General features: G+C 40.6%; 1 protein-coding gene and 20 non-coding genes across 21 annotated transcripts; all 21 read right to left on the minus strand.

Annotated features, from left to right (window-relative positions):
- Window positions 1-19: 19 nt before the first annotated feature.
- On the minus strand, window positions 20-91 carry Trnad-guc (transfer RNA aspartic acid (anticodon GUC)). The gene has a single exon. It is a non-coding gene; the product is annotated as a tRNA-Asp (tRNA).
- Window positions 92-400: 309 nt separating this feature from the next.
- Trnad-guc (transfer RNA aspartic acid (anticodon GUC)) lies at window positions 401-472 on the minus strand. The gene has a single exon. It is a non-coding gene; the product is annotated as a tRNA-Asp (tRNA).
- A 309-nt stretch (window positions 473-781) lies between these two features.
- Window positions 782-853, minus strand: Trnad-guc (transfer RNA aspartic acid (anticodon GUC)). The gene has a single exon. It is a non-coding gene; the product is annotated as a tRNA-Asp (tRNA).
- A 309-nt stretch (window positions 854-1162) lies between these two features.
- On the minus strand, window positions 1163-1234 carry Trnad-guc (transfer RNA aspartic acid (anticodon GUC)). The gene has a single exon. It is a non-coding gene; the product is annotated as a tRNA-Asp (tRNA).
- Window positions 1235-1543: 309 nt separating this feature from the next.
- Window positions 1544-1615, minus strand: Trnad-guc (transfer RNA aspartic acid (anticodon GUC)). Its single transcript has one exon. It is a non-coding gene; the product is annotated as a tRNA-Asp (tRNA).
- A 309-nt stretch (window positions 1616-1924) lies between these two features.
- On the minus strand, window positions 1925-1996 carry Trnad-guc (transfer RNA aspartic acid (anticodon GUC)). Its single transcript has one exon. It is a non-coding gene; the product is annotated as a tRNA-Asp (tRNA).
- Window positions 1997-2305: 309 nt separating this feature from the next.
- On the minus strand, window positions 2306-2377 carry Trnad-guc (transfer RNA aspartic acid (anticodon GUC)). Its single transcript has one exon. It is a non-coding gene; the product is annotated as a tRNA-Asp (tRNA).
- Window positions 2378-2686: 309 nt separating this feature from the next.
- Window positions 2687-2758, minus strand: Trnad-guc (transfer RNA aspartic acid (anticodon GUC)). Its single transcript has one exon. It is a non-coding gene; the product is annotated as a tRNA-Asp (tRNA).
- A 309-nt stretch (window positions 2759-3067) lies between these two features.
- Trnad-guc (transfer RNA aspartic acid (anticodon GUC)) lies at window positions 3068-3139 on the minus strand. Its single transcript has one exon. It is a non-coding gene; the product is annotated as a tRNA-Asp (tRNA).
- Window positions 3140-3448: 309 nt separating this feature from the next.
- On the minus strand, window positions 3449-3520 carry Trnad-guc (transfer RNA aspartic acid (anticodon GUC)). Its single transcript has one exon. It is a non-coding gene; the product is annotated as a tRNA-Asp (tRNA).
- A 309-nt stretch (window positions 3521-3829) lies between these two features.
- Window positions 3830-3901, minus strand: Trnad-guc (transfer RNA aspartic acid (anticodon GUC)). The gene has a single exon. It is a non-coding gene; the product is annotated as a tRNA-Asp (tRNA).
- A 309-nt stretch (window positions 3902-4210) lies between these two features.
- Trnad-guc (transfer RNA aspartic acid (anticodon GUC)) lies at window positions 4211-4282 on the minus strand. Its single transcript has one exon. It is a non-coding gene; the product is annotated as a tRNA-Asp (tRNA).
- Window positions 4283-4591: 309 nt separating this feature from the next.
- Window positions 4592-4663, minus strand: Trnad-guc (transfer RNA aspartic acid (anticodon GUC)). The gene has a single exon. It is a non-coding gene; the product is annotated as a tRNA-Asp (tRNA).
- Window positions 4664-4972: 309 nt separating this feature from the next.
- On the minus strand, window positions 4973-5044 carry Trnad-guc (transfer RNA aspartic acid (anticodon GUC)). The gene has a single exon. It is a non-coding gene; the product is annotated as a tRNA-Asp (tRNA).
- A 309-nt stretch (window positions 5045-5353) lies between these two features.
- Window positions 5354-5425, minus strand: Trnad-guc (transfer RNA aspartic acid (anticodon GUC)). The gene has a single exon. It is a non-coding gene; the product is annotated as a tRNA-Asp (tRNA).
- Window positions 5426-5734: 309 nt separating this feature from the next.
- Window positions 5735-5806, minus strand: Trnad-guc (transfer RNA aspartic acid (anticodon GUC)). Its single transcript has one exon. It is a non-coding gene; the product is annotated as a tRNA-Asp (tRNA).
- Window positions 5807-6115: 309 nt separating this feature from the next.
- Window positions 6116-6187, minus strand: Trnad-guc (transfer RNA aspartic acid (anticodon GUC)). The gene has a single exon. It is a non-coding gene; the product is annotated as a tRNA-Asp (tRNA).
- Window positions 6188-6496: 309 nt separating this feature from the next.
- Trnad-guc (transfer RNA aspartic acid (anticodon GUC)) lies at window positions 6497-6568 on the minus strand. The gene has a single exon. It is a non-coding gene; the product is annotated as a tRNA-Asp (tRNA).
- A 309-nt stretch (window positions 6569-6877) lies between these two features.
- On the minus strand, window positions 6878-6949 carry Trnad-guc (transfer RNA aspartic acid (anticodon GUC)). The gene has a single exon. It is a non-coding gene; the product is annotated as a tRNA-Asp (tRNA).
- Window positions 6950-7258: 309 nt separating this feature from the next.
- On the minus strand, window positions 7259-7330 carry Trnad-guc (transfer RNA aspartic acid (anticodon GUC)). The gene has a single exon. It is a non-coding gene; the product is annotated as a tRNA-Asp (tRNA).
- Window positions 7331-8857: 1527 nt separating this feature from the next.
- On the minus strand, window positions 8858-15379 carry LOC139444924 (selenoprotein K-like). Its single transcript, XM_071225941.1, has 6 exons — window positions 15253-15379; window positions 13894-13978; window positions 13650-13668; window positions 12647-12699; window positions 11053-11105; window positions 8858-10321 (listed from the first exon to the last, which is right to left on the minus strand). Exons 1-6 carry the CDS (start codon window positions 15269-15271, stop codon window positions 10284-10286), a joined length of 267 nt encoding a protein of 88 aa, XP_071082042.1. The 5' UTR covers window positions 15272-15379; the 3' UTR covers window positions 8858-10283.
- Window positions 15380-17667: the final 2288 nt, after the last annotated feature.

The following is a 17667-nucleotide window of genomic DNA, read 5'->3' on the forward strand; positions in this document are numbered from 1 at the left end:
CTAAGCTTAAAAAGATGTACTCCCCGGCCGGGAATTGAACCCGGGTCTCCCGCGTGACAGGCGGGGATACTGACCACTATACTACCGAGGATTGGCTGAAAGGCACAGACAAAAATAGTAAGCTGTAGAGAGCAAGGCATGCAGCTAGCTCTCATCCAAGTTAAGACATGCACACGCTTATAATCATTTCTATTGGGTGTGAATTTATCTATGAGCGACAAAGAGCTGCCACTGTTTCATCCTAACTGTTAACATTTCCATAATCCCACCAGAAATGGAGAGTAAACCATTACCAAGAAAACCATTAGAAAAGCAGGGGCATTGGTGTCATTGACGAACAACAATCTGAAGAAAGGGGTAGATGGATAGTTCTTGAAAAATCTAAGCTTAAAAAGATGTACTCCCCGGCCGGGAATTGAACCCGGGTCTCCCGCGTGACAGGCGGGGATACTGACCACTATACTACCGAGGATTGGCTGAAAGGCACAGACAAAAATAGTAAGCTGTAGAGAGCAAGGCATGCAGCTAGCTCTCATCCAAGTTAAGACATGCACACGCTTATAATCATTTCTATTGGGTGTGAATTTATCTATGAGCGACAAAGAGCTGCCACTGTTTCATCCTAACTGTTAACATTTCCATAATCCCACCAGAAATGGAGAGTAAACCATTACCAAGAAAACCATTAGAAAAGCAGGGGCATTGGTGTCATTGACGAACAACAATCTGAAGAAAGGGGTAGATGGATAGTTCTTGAAAAATCTAAGCTTAAAAAGAAGTACTCCCCGGCCGGGAATTGAACCCGGGTCTCCCGCGTGACAGGCGGGGATACTGACCACTATACTACCGAGGATTGGCTGAAAGGCACAGAGAAAAATAGTAAGCTGTAGAGAGCAAGGCATGCAGCTAGCTCTCATCCAAGTTAAGACATGCACACGCTTATAATCATTTCTATTGGGTGTGAATTTATCTATGAGCGACAAAGAGCTGCCACTGTTTCATCCTAACTGTTAACATTTCCATAATCCCACCAGAAATGGAGAGTAAACCATTACCAAGAAAACCATTAGAAAAGCAGGGGCATTGGTGTCATTGACGAACAACAATCTGAAGAAAGGGGTAGATGGATAGTTCTTGAAAAATCTAAGCTTAAAAAGATGTACTCCCCGGCCGGGAATTGAACCCGGGTCTCCCGCGTGACAGGCGGGGATACTGACCACTATACTACCGAGGATTGGCTGAAAGGCACAGAGAAAAATAGTAAGCTGTAGAGAGCAAGGCATGCAGCTAGCTCTCATCCAAGTTAAGACATGCACACGCTTATAATCATTTCTATTGGGTGTGAATTTATCTATGAGCGACAAAGAGCTGCCACTGTTTCATCCTAACTGTTAACATTTCCATAATCCCACCAGAAATGGAGAGTAAACCATTACCAAGAAAACCATTAGAAAAGCAGGGGCATTGGTGTCATTGACGAACAACAATCTGAAGAAAGGGGTAGATGGATAGTTCTTGAAAAATCTAAGCTTAAAAAGATGTACTCCCCGGCCGGGAATTGAACCCGGGTCTCCCGCGTGACAGGCGGGGATACTGACCACTATACTACCGAGGATTGGCTGAAAGGCACAGAGAAAAATAGTAAGCTGTAGAGAGCAAGGCATGCAGCTAGCTCTCATCCAAGTTAAGACATGCACACGCTTATAATCATTTCTATTGGGTGTGAATTTATCTATGAGCGACAAAGAGCTGCCACTGTTTCATCCTAACTGTTAACATTTCCATAATCCCACCAGAAATGGAGAGTAAACCATTACCAAGAAAACCATTAGAAAAGCAGGGGCATTGGTGTCATTGACGAACAACAATCTGAAGAAAGGGGTAGATGGATAGTTCTTGAAAAATCTAAGCTTAAAAAGATGTACTCCCCGGCCGGGAATTGAACCCGGGTCTCCCGCGTGACAGGCGGGGATACTGACCACTATACTACCGAGGATTGGCTGAAAGGCACAGAGAAAAATAGTAAGCTGTAGAGAGCAAGGCATGCAGCTAGCTCTCATCCAAGTTAAGACATGCACACGCTTATAATCATTTCTATTGGGTGTGAATTTATCTATGAGCGACAAAGAGCTGCCACTGTTTCATCCTAACTGTTAACATTTCCATAATCCCACCAGAAATGGAGAGTAAACCATTACCAAGAAAACCATTAGAAAAGCAGGGGCATTGGTGTCATTGACGAACAACAATCTGAAGAAAGGGGTAGATGGATAGTTCTTGAAAAATCTAAGCTTAAAAAGATGTACTCCCCGGCCGGGAATTGAACCCGGGTCTCCCGCGTGACAGGCGGGGATACTGACCACTATACTACCGAGGATTGGCTGAAAGGCACAGAGAAAAATAGTAAGCTGTAGAGAGCAAGGCATGCAGCTAGCTCTCATCCAAGTTAAGACATGCACACGCTTATAATCATTTCTATTGGGTGTGAATTTATCTATGAGCGACAAAGAGCTGCCACTGTTTCATCCTAACTGTTAACATTTCCATAATCCCACCAGAAATGGAGAGTAAACCATTACCAAGAAAACCATTAGAAAAGCAGGGGCATTGGTGTCATTGACGAACAACAATCTGAAGAAAGGGGTAGATGGATAGTTCTTGAAAAATCTAAGCTTAAAAAGATGTACTCCCCGGCCGGGAATTGAACCCGGGTCTCCCGCGTGACAGGCGGGGATACTGACCACTATACTACCGAGGATTGGCTGAAAGGCACAGACAAAAATAGTAAGCTGTAGAGAGCAAGGCATGCAGCTAGCTCTCATCCAAGTTAAGACATGCACACGCTTATAATCATTTCTATTGGGTGTGAATTTATCTATGAGCGACAAAGAGCTGCCACTGTTTCATCCTAACTGTTAACATTTCCATAATCCCACCAGAAATGGAGAGTAAACCATTACCAAGAAAACCATTAGAAAAGCAGGGGCATTGGTGTCATTGACGAACAACAATCTGAAGAAAGGGGTAGATGGATAGTTCTTGAAAAATCTAAGCTTAAAAAGATGTACTCCCCGGCCGGGAATTGAACCCGGGTCTCCCGCGTGACAGGCGGGGATACTGACCACTATACTACCGAGGATTGGCTGAAAGGCACAGAGAAAAATAGTAAGCTGTAGAGAGCAAGGCATGCAGCTAGCTCTCATCCAAGTTAAGACATGCACACGCTTATAATCATTTCTATTGGGTGTGAATTTATCTATGAGCGACAAAGAGCTGCCACTGTTTCATCCTAACTGTTAACATTTCCATAATCCCACCAGAAATGGAGAGTAAACCATTACCAAGAAAACCATTAGAAAAGCAGGGGCATTGGTGTCATTGACGAACAACAATCTGAAGAAAGGGGTAGATGGATAGTTCTTGAAAAATCTAAGCTTAAAAAGATGTACTCCCCGGCCGGGAATTGAACCCGGGTCTCCCGCGTGACAGGCGGGGATACTGACCACTATACTACCGAGGATTGGCTGAAAGGCACAGAGAAAAATAGTAAGCTGTAGAGAGCAAGGCATGCAGCTAGCTCTCATCCAAGTTAAGACATGCACACGCTTATAATCATTTCTATTGGGTGTGAATTTATCTATGAGCGACAAAGAGCTGCCACTGTTTCATCCTAACTGTTAACATTTCCATAATCCCACCAGAAATGGAGAGTAAACCATTACCAAGAAAACCATTAGAAAAGCAGGGGCATTGGTGTCATTGACGAACAACAATCTGAAGAAAGGGGTAGATGGATAGTTCTTGAAAAATCTAAGCTTAAAAAGATGTACTCCCCGGCCGGGAATTGAACCCGGGTCTCCCGCGTGACAGGCGGGGATACTGACCACTATACTACCGAGGATTGGCTGAAAGGCACAGACAAAAATAGTAAGCTGTAGAGAGCAAGGCATGCAGCTAGCTCTCATCCAAGTTAAGACATGCACACGCTTATAATCATTTCTATTGGGTGTGAATTTATCTATGAGCGACAAAGAGCTGCCACTGTTTCATCCTAACTGTTAACATTTCCATAATCCCACCAGAAATGGAGAGTAAACCATTACCAAGAAAACCATTAGAAAAGCAGGGGCATTGGTGTCATTGACGAACAACAATCTGAAGAAAGGGGTAGATGGATAGTTCTTGAAAAATCTAAGCTTAAAAAGATGTACTCCCCGGCCGGGAATTGAACCCGGGTCTCCCGCGTGACAGGCGGGGATACTGACCACTATACTACCGAGGATTGGCTGAAAGGCACAGAGAAAAATAGTAAGCTGTAGAGAGCAAGGCATGCAGCTAGCTCTCATCCAAGTTAAGACATGCACACGCTTATAATCATTTCTATTGGGTGTGAATTTATCTATGAGCGACAAAGAGCTGCCACTGTTTCATCCTAACTGTTAACATTTCCATAATCCCACCAGAAATGGAGAGTAAACCATTACCAAGAAAACCATTAGAAAAGCAGGGGCATTGGTGTCATTGACGAACAACAATCTGAAGAAAGGGGTAGATGGATAGTTCTTGAAAAATCTAAGCTTAAAAAGAAGTACTCCCCGGCCGGGAATTGAACCCGGGTCTCCCGCGTGACAGGCGGGGATACTGACCACTATACTACCGAGGATTGGCTGAAAGGCACAGACAAAAATAGTAAGCTGTAGAGAGCAAGGCATGCAGCTAGCTCTCATCCAAGTTAAGACATGCACACGCTTATAATCATTTCTATTGGGTGTGAATTTATCTATGAGCGACAAAGAGCTGCCACTGTTTCATCCTAACTGTTAACATTTCCATAATCCCACCAGAAATGGAGAGTAAACCATTACCAAGAAAACCATTAGAAAAGCAGGGGCATTGGTGTCATTGACGAACAACAATCTGAAGAAAGGGGTAGATGGATAGTTCTTGAAAAATCTAAGCTTAAAAAGATGTACTCCCCGGCCGGGAATTGAACCCGGGTCTCCCGCGTGACAGGCGGGGATACTGACCACTATACTACCGAGGATTGGCTGAAAGGCACAGACAAAAATAGTAAGCTGTAGAGAGCAAGGCATGCAGCTAGCTCTCATCCAAGTTAAGACATGCACACGCTTATAATCATTTCTATTGGGTGTGAATTTATCTATGAGCGACAAAGAGCTGCCACTGTTTCATCCTAACTGTTAACATTTCCATAATCCCACCAGAAATGGAGAGTAAACCATTACCAAGAAAACCATTAGAAAAGCAGGGGCATTGGTGTCATTGACGAACAACAATCTGAAGAAAGGGGTAGATGGATAGTTCTTGAAAAATCTAAGCTTAAAAAGATGTACTCCCCGGCCGGGAATTGAACCCGGGTCTCCCGCGTGACAGGCGGGGATACTGACCACTATACTACCGAGGATTGGCTGAAAGGCACAGAGAAAAATAGTAAGCTGTAGAGAGCAAGGCATGCAGCTAGCTCTCATCCAAGTTAAGACATGCACACGCTTATAATCATTTCTATTGGGTGTGAATTTATCTATGAGCGACAAAGAGCTGCCACTGTTTCATCCTAACTGTTAACATTTCCATAATCCCACCAGAAATGGAGAGTAAACCATTACCAAGAAAACCATTAGAAAAGCAGGGGCATTGGTGTCATTGACGAACAACAATCTGAAGAAAGGGGTAGATGGATAGTTCTTGAAAAATCTAAGCTTAAAAAGATGTACTCCCCGGCCGGGAATTGAACCCGGGTCTCCCGCGTGACAGGCGGGGATACTGACCACTATACTACCGAGGATTGGCTGAAAGGCACAGACAAAAATAGTAAGCTGTAGAGAGCAAGGCATGCAGCTAGCTCTCATCCAAGTTAAGACATGCACACGCTTATAATCATTTCTATTGGGTGTGAATTTATCTATGAGCGACAAAGAGCTGCCACTGTTTCATCCTAACTGTTAACATTTCCATAATCCCACCAGAAATGGAGAGTAAACCATTACCAAGAAAACCATTAGAAAAGCAGGGGCATTGGTGTCATTGACGAACAACAATCTGAAGAAAGGGGTAGATGGATAGTTCTTGAAAAATCTAAGCTTAAAAAGATGTACTCCCCGGCCGGGAATTGAACCCGGGTCTCCCGCGTGACAGGCGGGGATACTGACCACTATACTACCGAGGATTGGCTGAAAGGCACAGACAAAAATAGTAAGCTGTAGAGAGCAAGGCATGCAGCTAGCTCTCATCCAAGTTAAGACATGCACACGCTTATAATCATTTCTATTGGGTGTGAATTTATCTATGAGCGACAAAGAGCTGCCACTGTTTCATCCTAACTGTTAACATTTCCATAATCCCACCAGAAATGGAGAGTAAACCATTACCAAGAAAACCATTAGAAAAGCAGGGGCATTGGTGTCATTGACGAACAACAATCTGAAGAAAGGGGTAGATGGATAGTTCTTGAAAAATCTAAGCTTAAAAAGAAGTACTCCCCGGCCGGGAATTGAACCCGGGTCTCCCGCGTGACAGGCGGGGATACTGACCACTATACTACCGAGGATTGGCTGAAAGGCACAGAGAAAAATAGTAAGCTGTAGAGAGCAAGGCATGCAGCTAGCTCTCATCCAAGTTAAGACATGCACACGCTTATAATCATTTCTATTGGGTGTGAATTTATCTATGAGCGACAAAGAGCTGCCACTGTTTCATCCTAACTGTTAACATTTCCATAATCCCACCAGAAATGGAGAGTAAACCATTACCAAGAAAACCATTAGAAAAGCAGGGGCATTGGTGTCATTGACGAACAACAATCTGAAGAAAGGGGTAGATGGATAGTTCTTGAAAAATCTAAGCTTAAAAAGATGTACTCCCCGGCCGGGAATTGAACCCGGGTCTCCCGCGTGACAGGCGGGGATACTGACCACTATACTACCGAGGATTGGCTGAAAGGCACAGAGAAAAATAGTAAGCTGTAGAGAGCAAGGCATGCAGCTAGCTCTCATCCAAGTTAAGACATGCACACGCTTATAATCATTTCTATTGGGTGTGAATTTATCTATGAGCGACAAAGAGCTGCCACTGTTTCATCCTAACTGTTAACATTTCCATAATCCCACCAGAAATGGAGAGTAAACCATTACCAAGAAAACCATTAGAAAAGCAGGGGCATTGGTGTCATTGACGAACAACAATCTGAAGAAAGGGGTAGATGGATAGTTCTTGAAAAATCTAAGCTTAAAAAGATGTACTCCCCGGCCGGGAATTGAACCCGGGTCTCCCGCGTGACAGGCGGGGATACTGACCACTATACTACCGAGGATTGGCTGAAAGGCACAGACAAAAATAGTAAGCTGTAGAGAGCAAGGCATGCAGCTAGCTCTCATCCAAGTTAAGACGTGCGCACGGTTACAAAAATATATATTGATCGGGTGCGCGTGCTGAGAACAGTGTTGACAGAAAAGCCACGTACTGAATTATTTTTTTTGAGAGACTTTATCTGTAAATTTGCTATTCGCTGCGGTGTGAAAAGTTCTCTACTTATTCACCTTTGACCTAGAGAATCTGGCTTCGTGCTACCTTTCTCCATTGAACCTGGGTAAGGATCTGCATGGTTGTGTATATGGACTGCTGTTTGCGCGACAGAAACATGTGGGTTCGTTCCATTGTTTATCTACACATCATATTCTATTGTCGTAGCGGAATTTAGTAATCGACTGTGCTGAATCAATGGTTCCATTGCAATAAATCTGAAATATGGGGGCATTGCCTCCACTCGGGTTAGTCGTCATATTCAGTACGTTGAAGCGGATTTCTTTCAGAGTTCTTTCAAATAAGCTCCAGGACGTTCAGGCGAACTGGCGTTTATGAGCCGCTACACGATGAAACTCGTCTGCGAGGTTATTATAGAATATTAGTTTCATCTCAAAGTTCATAGAGGATTGAGAGGGCTTTAATTGAATTTGATGGTCTCTCTTTAAAAGCCATTAGTCAACCTTAAAGGCTTGAAAATCACTATTAAACTACTCGAAAAGCCCTGAATTTGTACTTGTGTAAAATGCCATATACTTGTTCACATAAGTATTTAAATTCACGACAGACTTATTATTTTATTTGTGAAAATGAACCTTGTTTGGGAAATATAATAGTTTGCTGGATTTTAATAAAGCATTGAGAGACTATAAGACTAAAAACCCAACTCAAAATACCATGAAAATGAATTTTAGTGTTCCTTATCACTATGTACCTCGTGTGGTTTATATATATGGTCTAGGCCGACTGGGAGGGTATGATGAGAGGGGAAATTTGTGTTGATGAATTAAAATTCTGACAGCTGTTCAGCTTCTGTCTTCTAGAATGTGTGGTCTTTATATTAATTTAGTAAGTGTTTCATGTTTTCATGAATCCAATAATAAAATAGTTGTCCATAATAGATAATGACCTGAGGACAGATATTTGCAAAATCATGCATTATGATACACTCTAATTTATGCATATAAATATTCTGTCTTACACAAATCCCACAAACACAAGTGTATTTCAGTCAGCAATATTCCACCAATATACATATGTATATTAACGGAGGCTGTTAATCAGACCCTGATCAATGGGTGTAAATATGAATAATCACCATCATTAGTGTCACACAATCTGTCAAATATTATACCCACCCAATCCTCATAGTCATCTCTTGGGACAAGGATGAGATATGCATACCGGGTATCTATTCTTCTATGGTATTCCAATGGGAATCACTTCCTTACACATGACGCAAAAGTATAATTATTCACATCATGCACTTTTTAACTGCAGCATCAAATTGTAAACAATCCAAAGAATAAACACAACATTTTCTCATAAAAATGTTAGATTTTATTTCACATTTTACACAGCTGCAACCAATTGCATACAAACTGATCCAATCATTGTTACCATAACATAAATGGTCTTTACTCACAATAGTTATCATGGATGACTTATTTTCAGGACATTTTCTCATAAACAAATCTTAAAGATTTGAAACCAGTAAAGAAAAACACACTTAAATCTGACTAATGGCAAGTCATAAAGAATTGTTAACACATGGTTTCAATGTGTGGAGTCAACATCTATGTGCTCAAAGGAAATTCCTGTGCTAAATTTTCACTGGAGATTCAGGTATTCACAACAAGATGAAACATGACATCAAGTGCTGCGGTAGACACTAACATTTTTAGTCCACTAGTCCTTATTACATATACCAAATCTCTTAAAAGGGCAATTTCCTTATGATTCCTTAACTATTGGGCAGTTTAGCAAGGTGGTATGACTGCCACTTTGACGTGTAGGAGTGTCACATCTTATAAACGATTTACATATGATTGTATTACCTGAGTCTTATGATAAAACAACAGAACACCTAGACCTTGTAGTTAACAACTCCAACAACATGGAATAACAAGACCTAAATGCAAAATGTTTACATTTTCACAACACTATCTTTTGACAATTAAAACCACAAAAAAGTCAAGTAGACACCAATCATGAAACTGTAAAGTTCCAAAACTTACTTCGATCTAGTCTTTCATAATTTTACTAGATTTTGTACTAAAATTGGCTGATCTTTTAAATTGCACAACATGGGGACTGTTGACCATATCTAGCCCTGTTTAATTATAGAATAAATAAAATCCCTCGAGGATGAAACATGTAGCTTTGTAATTATGTACAAAAGAACAGCATATATACAGGTTTTTGTCAAGACAATTGACAAAACATAATATGGAACATTTATTGTATGAACAAAATTAGGGTTTTGATATTTTTTTTATATTTTTCTCCCTCATTTCAGTTATTGACATAAAAGACACATTGCCTTCCATGTCGCTTGTGTATTGTTCAAATTGATGAGTAATGTACAAAATGAAGCCTCTAGCAAACAGTGACATCAACATTTTCCAACCCAGTTTTGAGTTTCAAGAAAACGCATCATAATATTGCTATTACCATAGCAACCACTGTTAAATACTAGATGGCGTGGCCTGTCAAATGGATGTTTAGAAATGAAAGTTAATCAGCAAAGAACATAAGGGGAAGTAACTCTTCACTTCCTCACATTCACACCAATATTCAAATTTACTGGACCCTTTGTATTCAGTGTTGATGAAGTTCCAGTTTAGTCAGGGATCTAATGTGCAAAACATGCTTGAGACAGGCCATGTGAGGGTATGGCCCAGTGATATCTTCCCACCTGCTAGCAGACTGCAGCGGTGTTGATCACAGGGCATTTACCTTCCTCATCCTCCCCCTCCCATTGGCGGAGGACTTGGCGCCCCTGAAACACAAGCAGAGAACATGTAGAGGTGAACATGGTAATACCGAGGTATTGCTTTATTGTTGGAATATGTTTTTTGTTTGTTTATTGTTTAATGCCACACTCAGCAGTATTTGAGCTATATGACGGTGGTCTGTAAATAATCAATTCTGGACCAGACTTCCAGTGATTGATATCACAAGCACTGACCTACAGGGTTTTGTGTGCAATTGGATTCGATGACGTTAGTCGCCTCTTTCATCAAGCATGGGTTGCTGAAGACAATTTCTAACCAGGGTCTTTATGGGTGTTGGCAAAATGTTGACTAACATGTCAAATACTGAAATAGTTTTTAACACAAGTGAATGTCACTTTGAAAACTACACAAGCCTAATAAACCTAATACAACTAATTATCCAAGGGAATGTAGCAATTTTCCACATCCTATTATGATTGTTATTTAGTGAATTCATCCACTTCTTTACATTAAATGACAATTATCAAAAGTCTTGGTGATGTAAGAAAGCAAACCAAGACAAAAACAGTCATGCAAATTGAAATGCATTTTCAAATCAGAAGATCTCAAACAGAAATTGTTCAAATAACTGGCAACCAATGAGAGCAGCAGCAACTATTAGAACAACACAAGACATGCTATGTAGACCAATGTGGTTGCATCAGTGAATGTCATTTACCACACAGAATGGCTAACTGCATGACATAATCGGAGAATTATCTCCCCTGGATCATACCTGGTCCGCCCCTGAATCCTCCCATCCTCCTGCGTGGACCTGGGCCAGGGGGTCTGAAACACAGCATCACACAACACTACACCACAGTTTCAGATGGCCGTCCGTCACCGGCCATAGACTGATCAAATTTCTTTGACAGATGGTTGTTTAAGAAGACAGACTTTTGGAATTTCAGAATTGAAAAGTGAGTAGTAAGGACTTACAGTATCGAGTAAATAAAACAATGCACAGACATCAAAAGTCATAATTCAAATTCTGATCAGCACATGTCTTTGCATCATAGTCAAGAACTATAGTGACTTAGTCAAGTGTTTTTCTCGTTGCGATGTTCATTGGCCAGATCATATATATTCATCAGCAGAATGTGAACAAGGGTTTAGTGCACAGAGCACTTTTCTTGTCCAACGGAGACATCATTAAGGTTAGAGTTGAAGGCAATTTTTTTCTGGGGCACCAGATTGATGGGGAAAAAAGAAAATGACTTGATAAGGCAGAAGGCAGCTTTCTCAAGCTTTACGACACTAGTTTCAAACTGGCGACTACGCTTCGAAACATATTTTGACATATTCTTGATTAAAGGTTTTAAAACTGATAAAAAGGACATTCTAGAATGGTTTACAGATTGCCTAGACTGTATGGATATAATCATAAAACCCACACCTGCCGTTCGGAATACACTCTGTTAAATATTTCAAGGTTGCATGATTAGAAAATACATTATGTCTGTCACTTTCATGATCTGGCAAGTGATGCTCTGATTGGTTGGATGAAAGGTCGTTCTGACGTTAACTGACTATAAAAGTCCAGTTTCCACCCTTGCCAAACTAGACTGGAATTCCAGTCATACAGTTTGGTTGGACTTAGGAGCCTATGCATAGTCCAATCAAAATTGTGTAACAAACTGGACATCTGGTTCATAAAATTAAACGTGCAGATATCGGTCTACTGCAGGCCTTGCAAAGCGAGTGTACCACCAACTGGGCGTCGACAGATATTTGGCAAATCTTTTCATGTGATTTGATGCACTTCGCCAGGTAAGGCCCGTCTTATTACAATATAGATCCTGAATATCGATCAGATGGTCTTGACTGGGCGTCACCATTTTGTTTGAAGCAATTGCAAGTGATATTACAGGTGGAATTTGATTGGTCAGTAGAAGGGATGTAGAAGGGACATATGGTAACTCATAATGACCACTGGTGGCGCTACAATCGACCCGGGAAATTCCAGTCTAGTTTCGATCAGTTCGACAAGGGCGGAAACTGGACTTTTATAGTCAGTTAACACCCTTGACTCGGGAAGATGGATAATGTTCTCTTGGATCCAAGTCATTGACCTTTATACAGCTTTTTGTGTCAAAAACACTGTACAGAGACAGCATTCATCTTAATACAACACCATACAGACATAATACAACATTTATATACATAGATATCATTTAACTCATTATCATGTTTTTCAGTTAATAGTTATTTTGGGCAGTGAGGAGTTAATTTAGACTTTATGGTTTAAATATTCAACAAATATAATTATGAACTGAAATGGTCATATTAATGCTGAGCAGTAACCCATGGATACCAACGGGACAACTCACCCCCCAGGCCTGTAGTCAGAAGTGTGGCTACTGCCATGCTTGGTCTTGTTGGGCTGAAACAGTCAGTCATGGTGGTAAACACATCAGTTGATTATTCATGCATTATGTTTGTTTGTTGTTAATGCTGCATTATGAAAAGTGACAGTGAGGTTTTTGTTTTTAAAATCAAAGGCACCAAGGCAAAATGGGACAAAAAATATAATATAGTATAAAATATACATAGTGAACTTATGATACCCACTTTCCTAAAAATGAGTTGGAAGTAAATTAAAGTGTAGATATAGATCATAAGATAATCAAATCCATAAATTAACACCAAAATAAGGGACCTTAAACTCCCTGAATATCAACTAATTGATTTTCATTTGATCATAGTCAGCATTCCTTTTCCTCATGAAAATATATGACACAAGGCATCTGAAACAGGGAAGTGGTCACTGGGACATTTTCAGCTGATATGAAGAGTTAACAAGACACTGTGGCTTTGAACCCATGGAACTTTCTCCGTAATTCACCAAATTTGGCACTGTCAGAATTGCACCTCTCTCCAAATTTAATAAAGCAAGCCTTCTACACCACTCCAGCATCAGCATCAGAATGTGTGGACCTCGGAGGGGATTATTTTCAAACATAATGCAACTCCATCAACACATTTCATCATACTGAGTCACCCAACTTCTCAGCCACCCTTGTATAGTGACAATCATTGATAATCTTGACTGTTCAGGTTGATTGCTTAACTGACTCTTCAATCAATCACTCCACTACTATCTGGTACCAATCTCCAGCCTACATGTTATTGATACAATGATAGAGCCATGTGTGGAACTGTAAAACTGGCCTGATTGTTATACGTCACAAAATGTGTGTAAGTGGTCAAGTGGAATTTGAAATTTATTTATCCCAAACACAGTATAAGGATTGTAGACTTAGAACATGGGGATGTTGATCCAATTTTGACAGAAAGAACTTTCCCATGAACATGATAGATGAAGATACTCACATCATACATGGTCTGGAAGCTGTAAACACAAGAGAGGTGGTTGTTAGTGAATAGTGATAGTAGTGATGGACATTTCTTCTTTTTAAAACTTGGTTCTTTCTGACACCCTGCACAGTAGACCCAGCCAATCTTATACTGGTATCACCATAATCCCCACACACTCAATATAATATTTACTATATCCAGCAGATAATACTTCAGATAAATAATGATTGTTTCAATTGATTGGAACACAACTACTTACAACAGTAAAACGAAATTGATGAAACCCCAGAACAATTCTGGGATGACTGATAGTCGCCATGGCGACCTGGAGTCAAGGACTTGGCCTGCAACACAAAATGTTACATTGTTTAGCAGATCTATCAGAATGTAATCAATGCTAATCACCAATAACATGAATCTGTCACAATTATTTTGAAAACACTTAAGATTTTCTATGTTTTCAATTGAGCAAAGCATGACAAGCTTATCGGGGCTTCAAGTTAAAGCTGCAACAAACTGTTGTGTTTTTCTTTATCTTCTTTTTGTTTTCAAATAAATACACAAATATAAATAGTCTCAAGCTTTCGATCCTCCTGCCTTCATCAGGCACTCAACCAAAATAGTGTGCCTGCTCATGCCAATAAAGGCAGGGAGGCCACAAGCTTGTGGTCATATTCATATCGTGGTTTCTGGTGTAAAGTAATACTAATAGCCCACTAAAAAATATTCTAGTTAAGTAGTTTCGCACACTGGTTACTTGCACAGGATACATTTGTACTATTATTAGTCACACAATCACTGAGAACAGTCAAAGGACATTTGTGTCTCAGTTTCTATCATGCTGACATCACGAAAGGCATCATGCGTGACTTCAAATCTCATGCAAAAACGATGTAGGAATTAAAAAGGTTGTTTACTAACCATGCTAATTGTTTTTAAACAAAAGATAGAGAAAATTATTAGGGATACTGGTAATTTAGATGTGGCAGCTCATGTTAATAAATCTATATATTATTCATGACATGTCTTTATCATGAGTAAACCATAATATAACATAAAATTACTATTCACAATAATCAAATCAGCAACATCGCAGTTTACCAGATGCAGATTATACAAAGCAATAATAGGCTTTTCAATCCTTAGGGTTAGTTGTGTTTGAGTAAGTTTACCCCCCCCCCCCTTGTCTTTAGCACTTGGATCCCTTTCTGACCAAGCAACCCTTTATGGTCAGTTGGGTTAGGTACCCGTTTCTATGAAAGTCCATACCTGAGATACATAGTTAAAAATTCAAGACTTTCCCCTCAGACAATCCTTCACCAATTTTATGATCCTTAGTACTGTGGATCCTTTACAGTTTACGAACCATACGGTTTGTTCTGAGTTAGTTTTCAGTTAAATATTTCTTTAAACGAATTAAATAGTCTCCCCAGGACATTGGACTAACGAAATTAGAAGACGAAGCCGTTTTATTATGAAGGTTAATTATAATCGTTTTCGCAGGAGCAAAATCGATATACACGTGTCAACTACTAAAATACATAAATGTGAAAAGAATAAAATAGTTACATCAAGTATCTACCCCTTGTTATTTTAAATAACGCCAATTCATCGTTACCTTCCGACACGTATACCATTCCGAGTAAAATCTCTCGTCACTGTGTTTAGACTGGTACTCTATTCTTCTAGCGGCTGATTGTAGTGTGGCGATTAGCGCAAGAGTTCCATGGCAGACAAACCAGTCTTAACTGTGGTGAGCGCTCCCTCTAACGACGGAAACGGGAATGGTCTCCCTTCGTTTAAGGGATCGCCAGCTGCTTCACAGCGCGTGACACCTTCGTCACACAAGAGTTGAGAGAGCTCTGCGAACGGGGGTCTTTTTTGATTAAAATGTGCATTAGCAGAAAAGTAAGTTTTGAAGTATGTTTTCATTACACATTGAATATCTTACCTTGTGCAGCTTAATGTCAAACAACTTCAGTGGCAAGTGGTGAATACGTTGAGGGGTTCAGTGCGCCTTGAAGTCTCCTGTCCCTTGATTACTTCATTAAGCGCGTGGTTAGTATTGTTTAGGGTCTCGAACATAGGTGATGCTCGAAAACGTGTGACAGGGTGATGCACACTTCTATAACATAATTGGATTAACACTGCAAATCTGCCGAAATAAACTTCACCCCCTCATACACATATCAGACCGCCGTCATACAGCTGGAATATTGCTGACTGCGGCATTAAACAACAAGTAAACAACCATACACATATCGGCCTGGGTACCCTCTATTAAAGCTTACATGTAATTTCACTTACAAAAGAGGCACCTGGGTGTCAAAACTTCCAAAACGAATTACGTCCTGACGAGCAACCCATGCTTGTGGTACGAGGTGAATGAACTAATCGAGGTGAATGAGCTAATCGGATGGACAGGCTCGATGACTTGGTAGATTGCGTGCCATCATAACCCAACGGGTTGGTCGTTGCATAATATCAATCACCGGATTATCTTGTCCGGATTATTTACAGATCGCTGGAATATTGCTGAGTACGACAACAACACAAAGTGGCACATCGTGTACATACAGTGAACTACGGTTATAACGAAGTCCAAAGGGCCACGAATTTTTGTTTGTTATAACCGCAGTTCGTTATTTAAGCAATTCGACTGTCACACATCTTGGATCAAGTCACGTGACATTTCTCAAGTTTGGAACACGCGGGGCGGGGCAGTTATCTACCAGTAGCAGTAACGAAACTCATCACTACTATAGCTAGTTGAAACCTGTACGTGAATCAAAAGATGTGAGTACCTGTAAGTGAGACCCGTGCAGATCTGGGGTAGAAAAGGTCTTCAGCAACCCATGCTTGCCGTTAAAGGCGACTATGCGTGTCGTGAGAGGCGACAAACGGGATCGGGTGGTCAGGCCCGCTGACTTGGTTGATGCATAGCAGCGTATCCCACCTGCGTGGATCGATGCTCATGATGTCAAATCACTCGATTGTCTGGTTCAGACTCGTTTATTTACAGACCGCCGTCATATAGCTGGAATATTGCTGAGAGCGGCGTTAAACAAACAAACAAACAAAACCTGTATGTGAGATTGGTTGTACACTGCTTTAGCTGTGGTAGCCACATCGAGGTCACTATGTGGGAATTCGAACCCGGATCTTCGCCCGGAGTAGCCAACGCTCTAACCACTAGGCTACTCCACCGCCCCTATTATGATGAAGAAGTGCATACGAATTTCCTCATGAAAGAGCAACGAGATATTATGTACATCATGTTAGTAGAAAAGAAACGGCATGCTAGCACGTTGAAGCGTTGTGTGATTAGATCAATTATGTTTTACGAAGTGAATGGACCTTTTGAGATCACATTCATGGATTATCGGGGCGGTTAAGGCTGGATTTTAGTCAAAATTGTGCACTTTGGGTTTAAAGCACCAAACTTGGCACACTTATACATTGAAACATTCCGAACATTTCTGGATACGGATCTACCTCAGCAGCGCCACCTGGTGGTAGAAAATCCAAGATGTCCGTCAAAATGGTTAAAATCTTTTATGACGTCAATTTATATTCAATATATCATCATTATTTTGTCAGTTTTAGTCATTTATATAAAATTAATTGCATCAATGATGTATATAATTCAAATCTAATATGCAGCGCCCACTGGTGGCGAAGAAAATCCAAGATGGCCGCTCAAATGACTTAATCTTCAAAAAATGTCAAATGTCCACAATATCAGTATCATTTGCTCATTGCAATCATTTCAATCAAATCTGGCTTTAAAACAATTCCAAGTAATGCTTTACTGAATGTATAAGCTTTTGATTCTAAAATTCATTCATTTGAAGCAAGATCTGTATTCCGCAAGGCAGATCTGGGGAATATATTGGACTGCATGAACTTGGTTAAAATTCTGTAACTGAAATGGGAACGTGATACAGATATTGGACCAGCACTGAAACATGCCATGTTGATTCTGAATCATTAAGGCTAACTAAACGAGCAACACTTATACACAGACGTCATT

This window comes from Haliotis cracherodii, unplaced genomic scaffold, assembly GCF_022045235.1.
Source record: "Haliotis cracherodii isolate W230 unplaced genomic scaffold, xgHalCrac1.p SCAF_6, whole genome shotgun sequence".
In the NCBI taxonomy this organism is placed as follows: Eukaryota; Metazoa; Mollusca; class Gastropoda; order Lepetellida; family Haliotidae; genus Haliotis; species Haliotis cracherodii.

Coding starts and splice junctions, on each gene's coding strand:
- LOC139444924 (XM_071225941.1), bottom strand. Junction 11,106..12,646: donor TCTGACTACAGGCCTGGGGG/GTGAGTTGTCCC, acceptor GCTGTGTTTCAG/ACCCCCTGGCCCAGGTCCAC. Junction 10,322..11,052: donor AGGATTCAGGGGCGGACCAG/GTATGATCCAGG, acceptor CTTGTGTTTCAG/GGGCGCCAAGTCCTCCGCCA.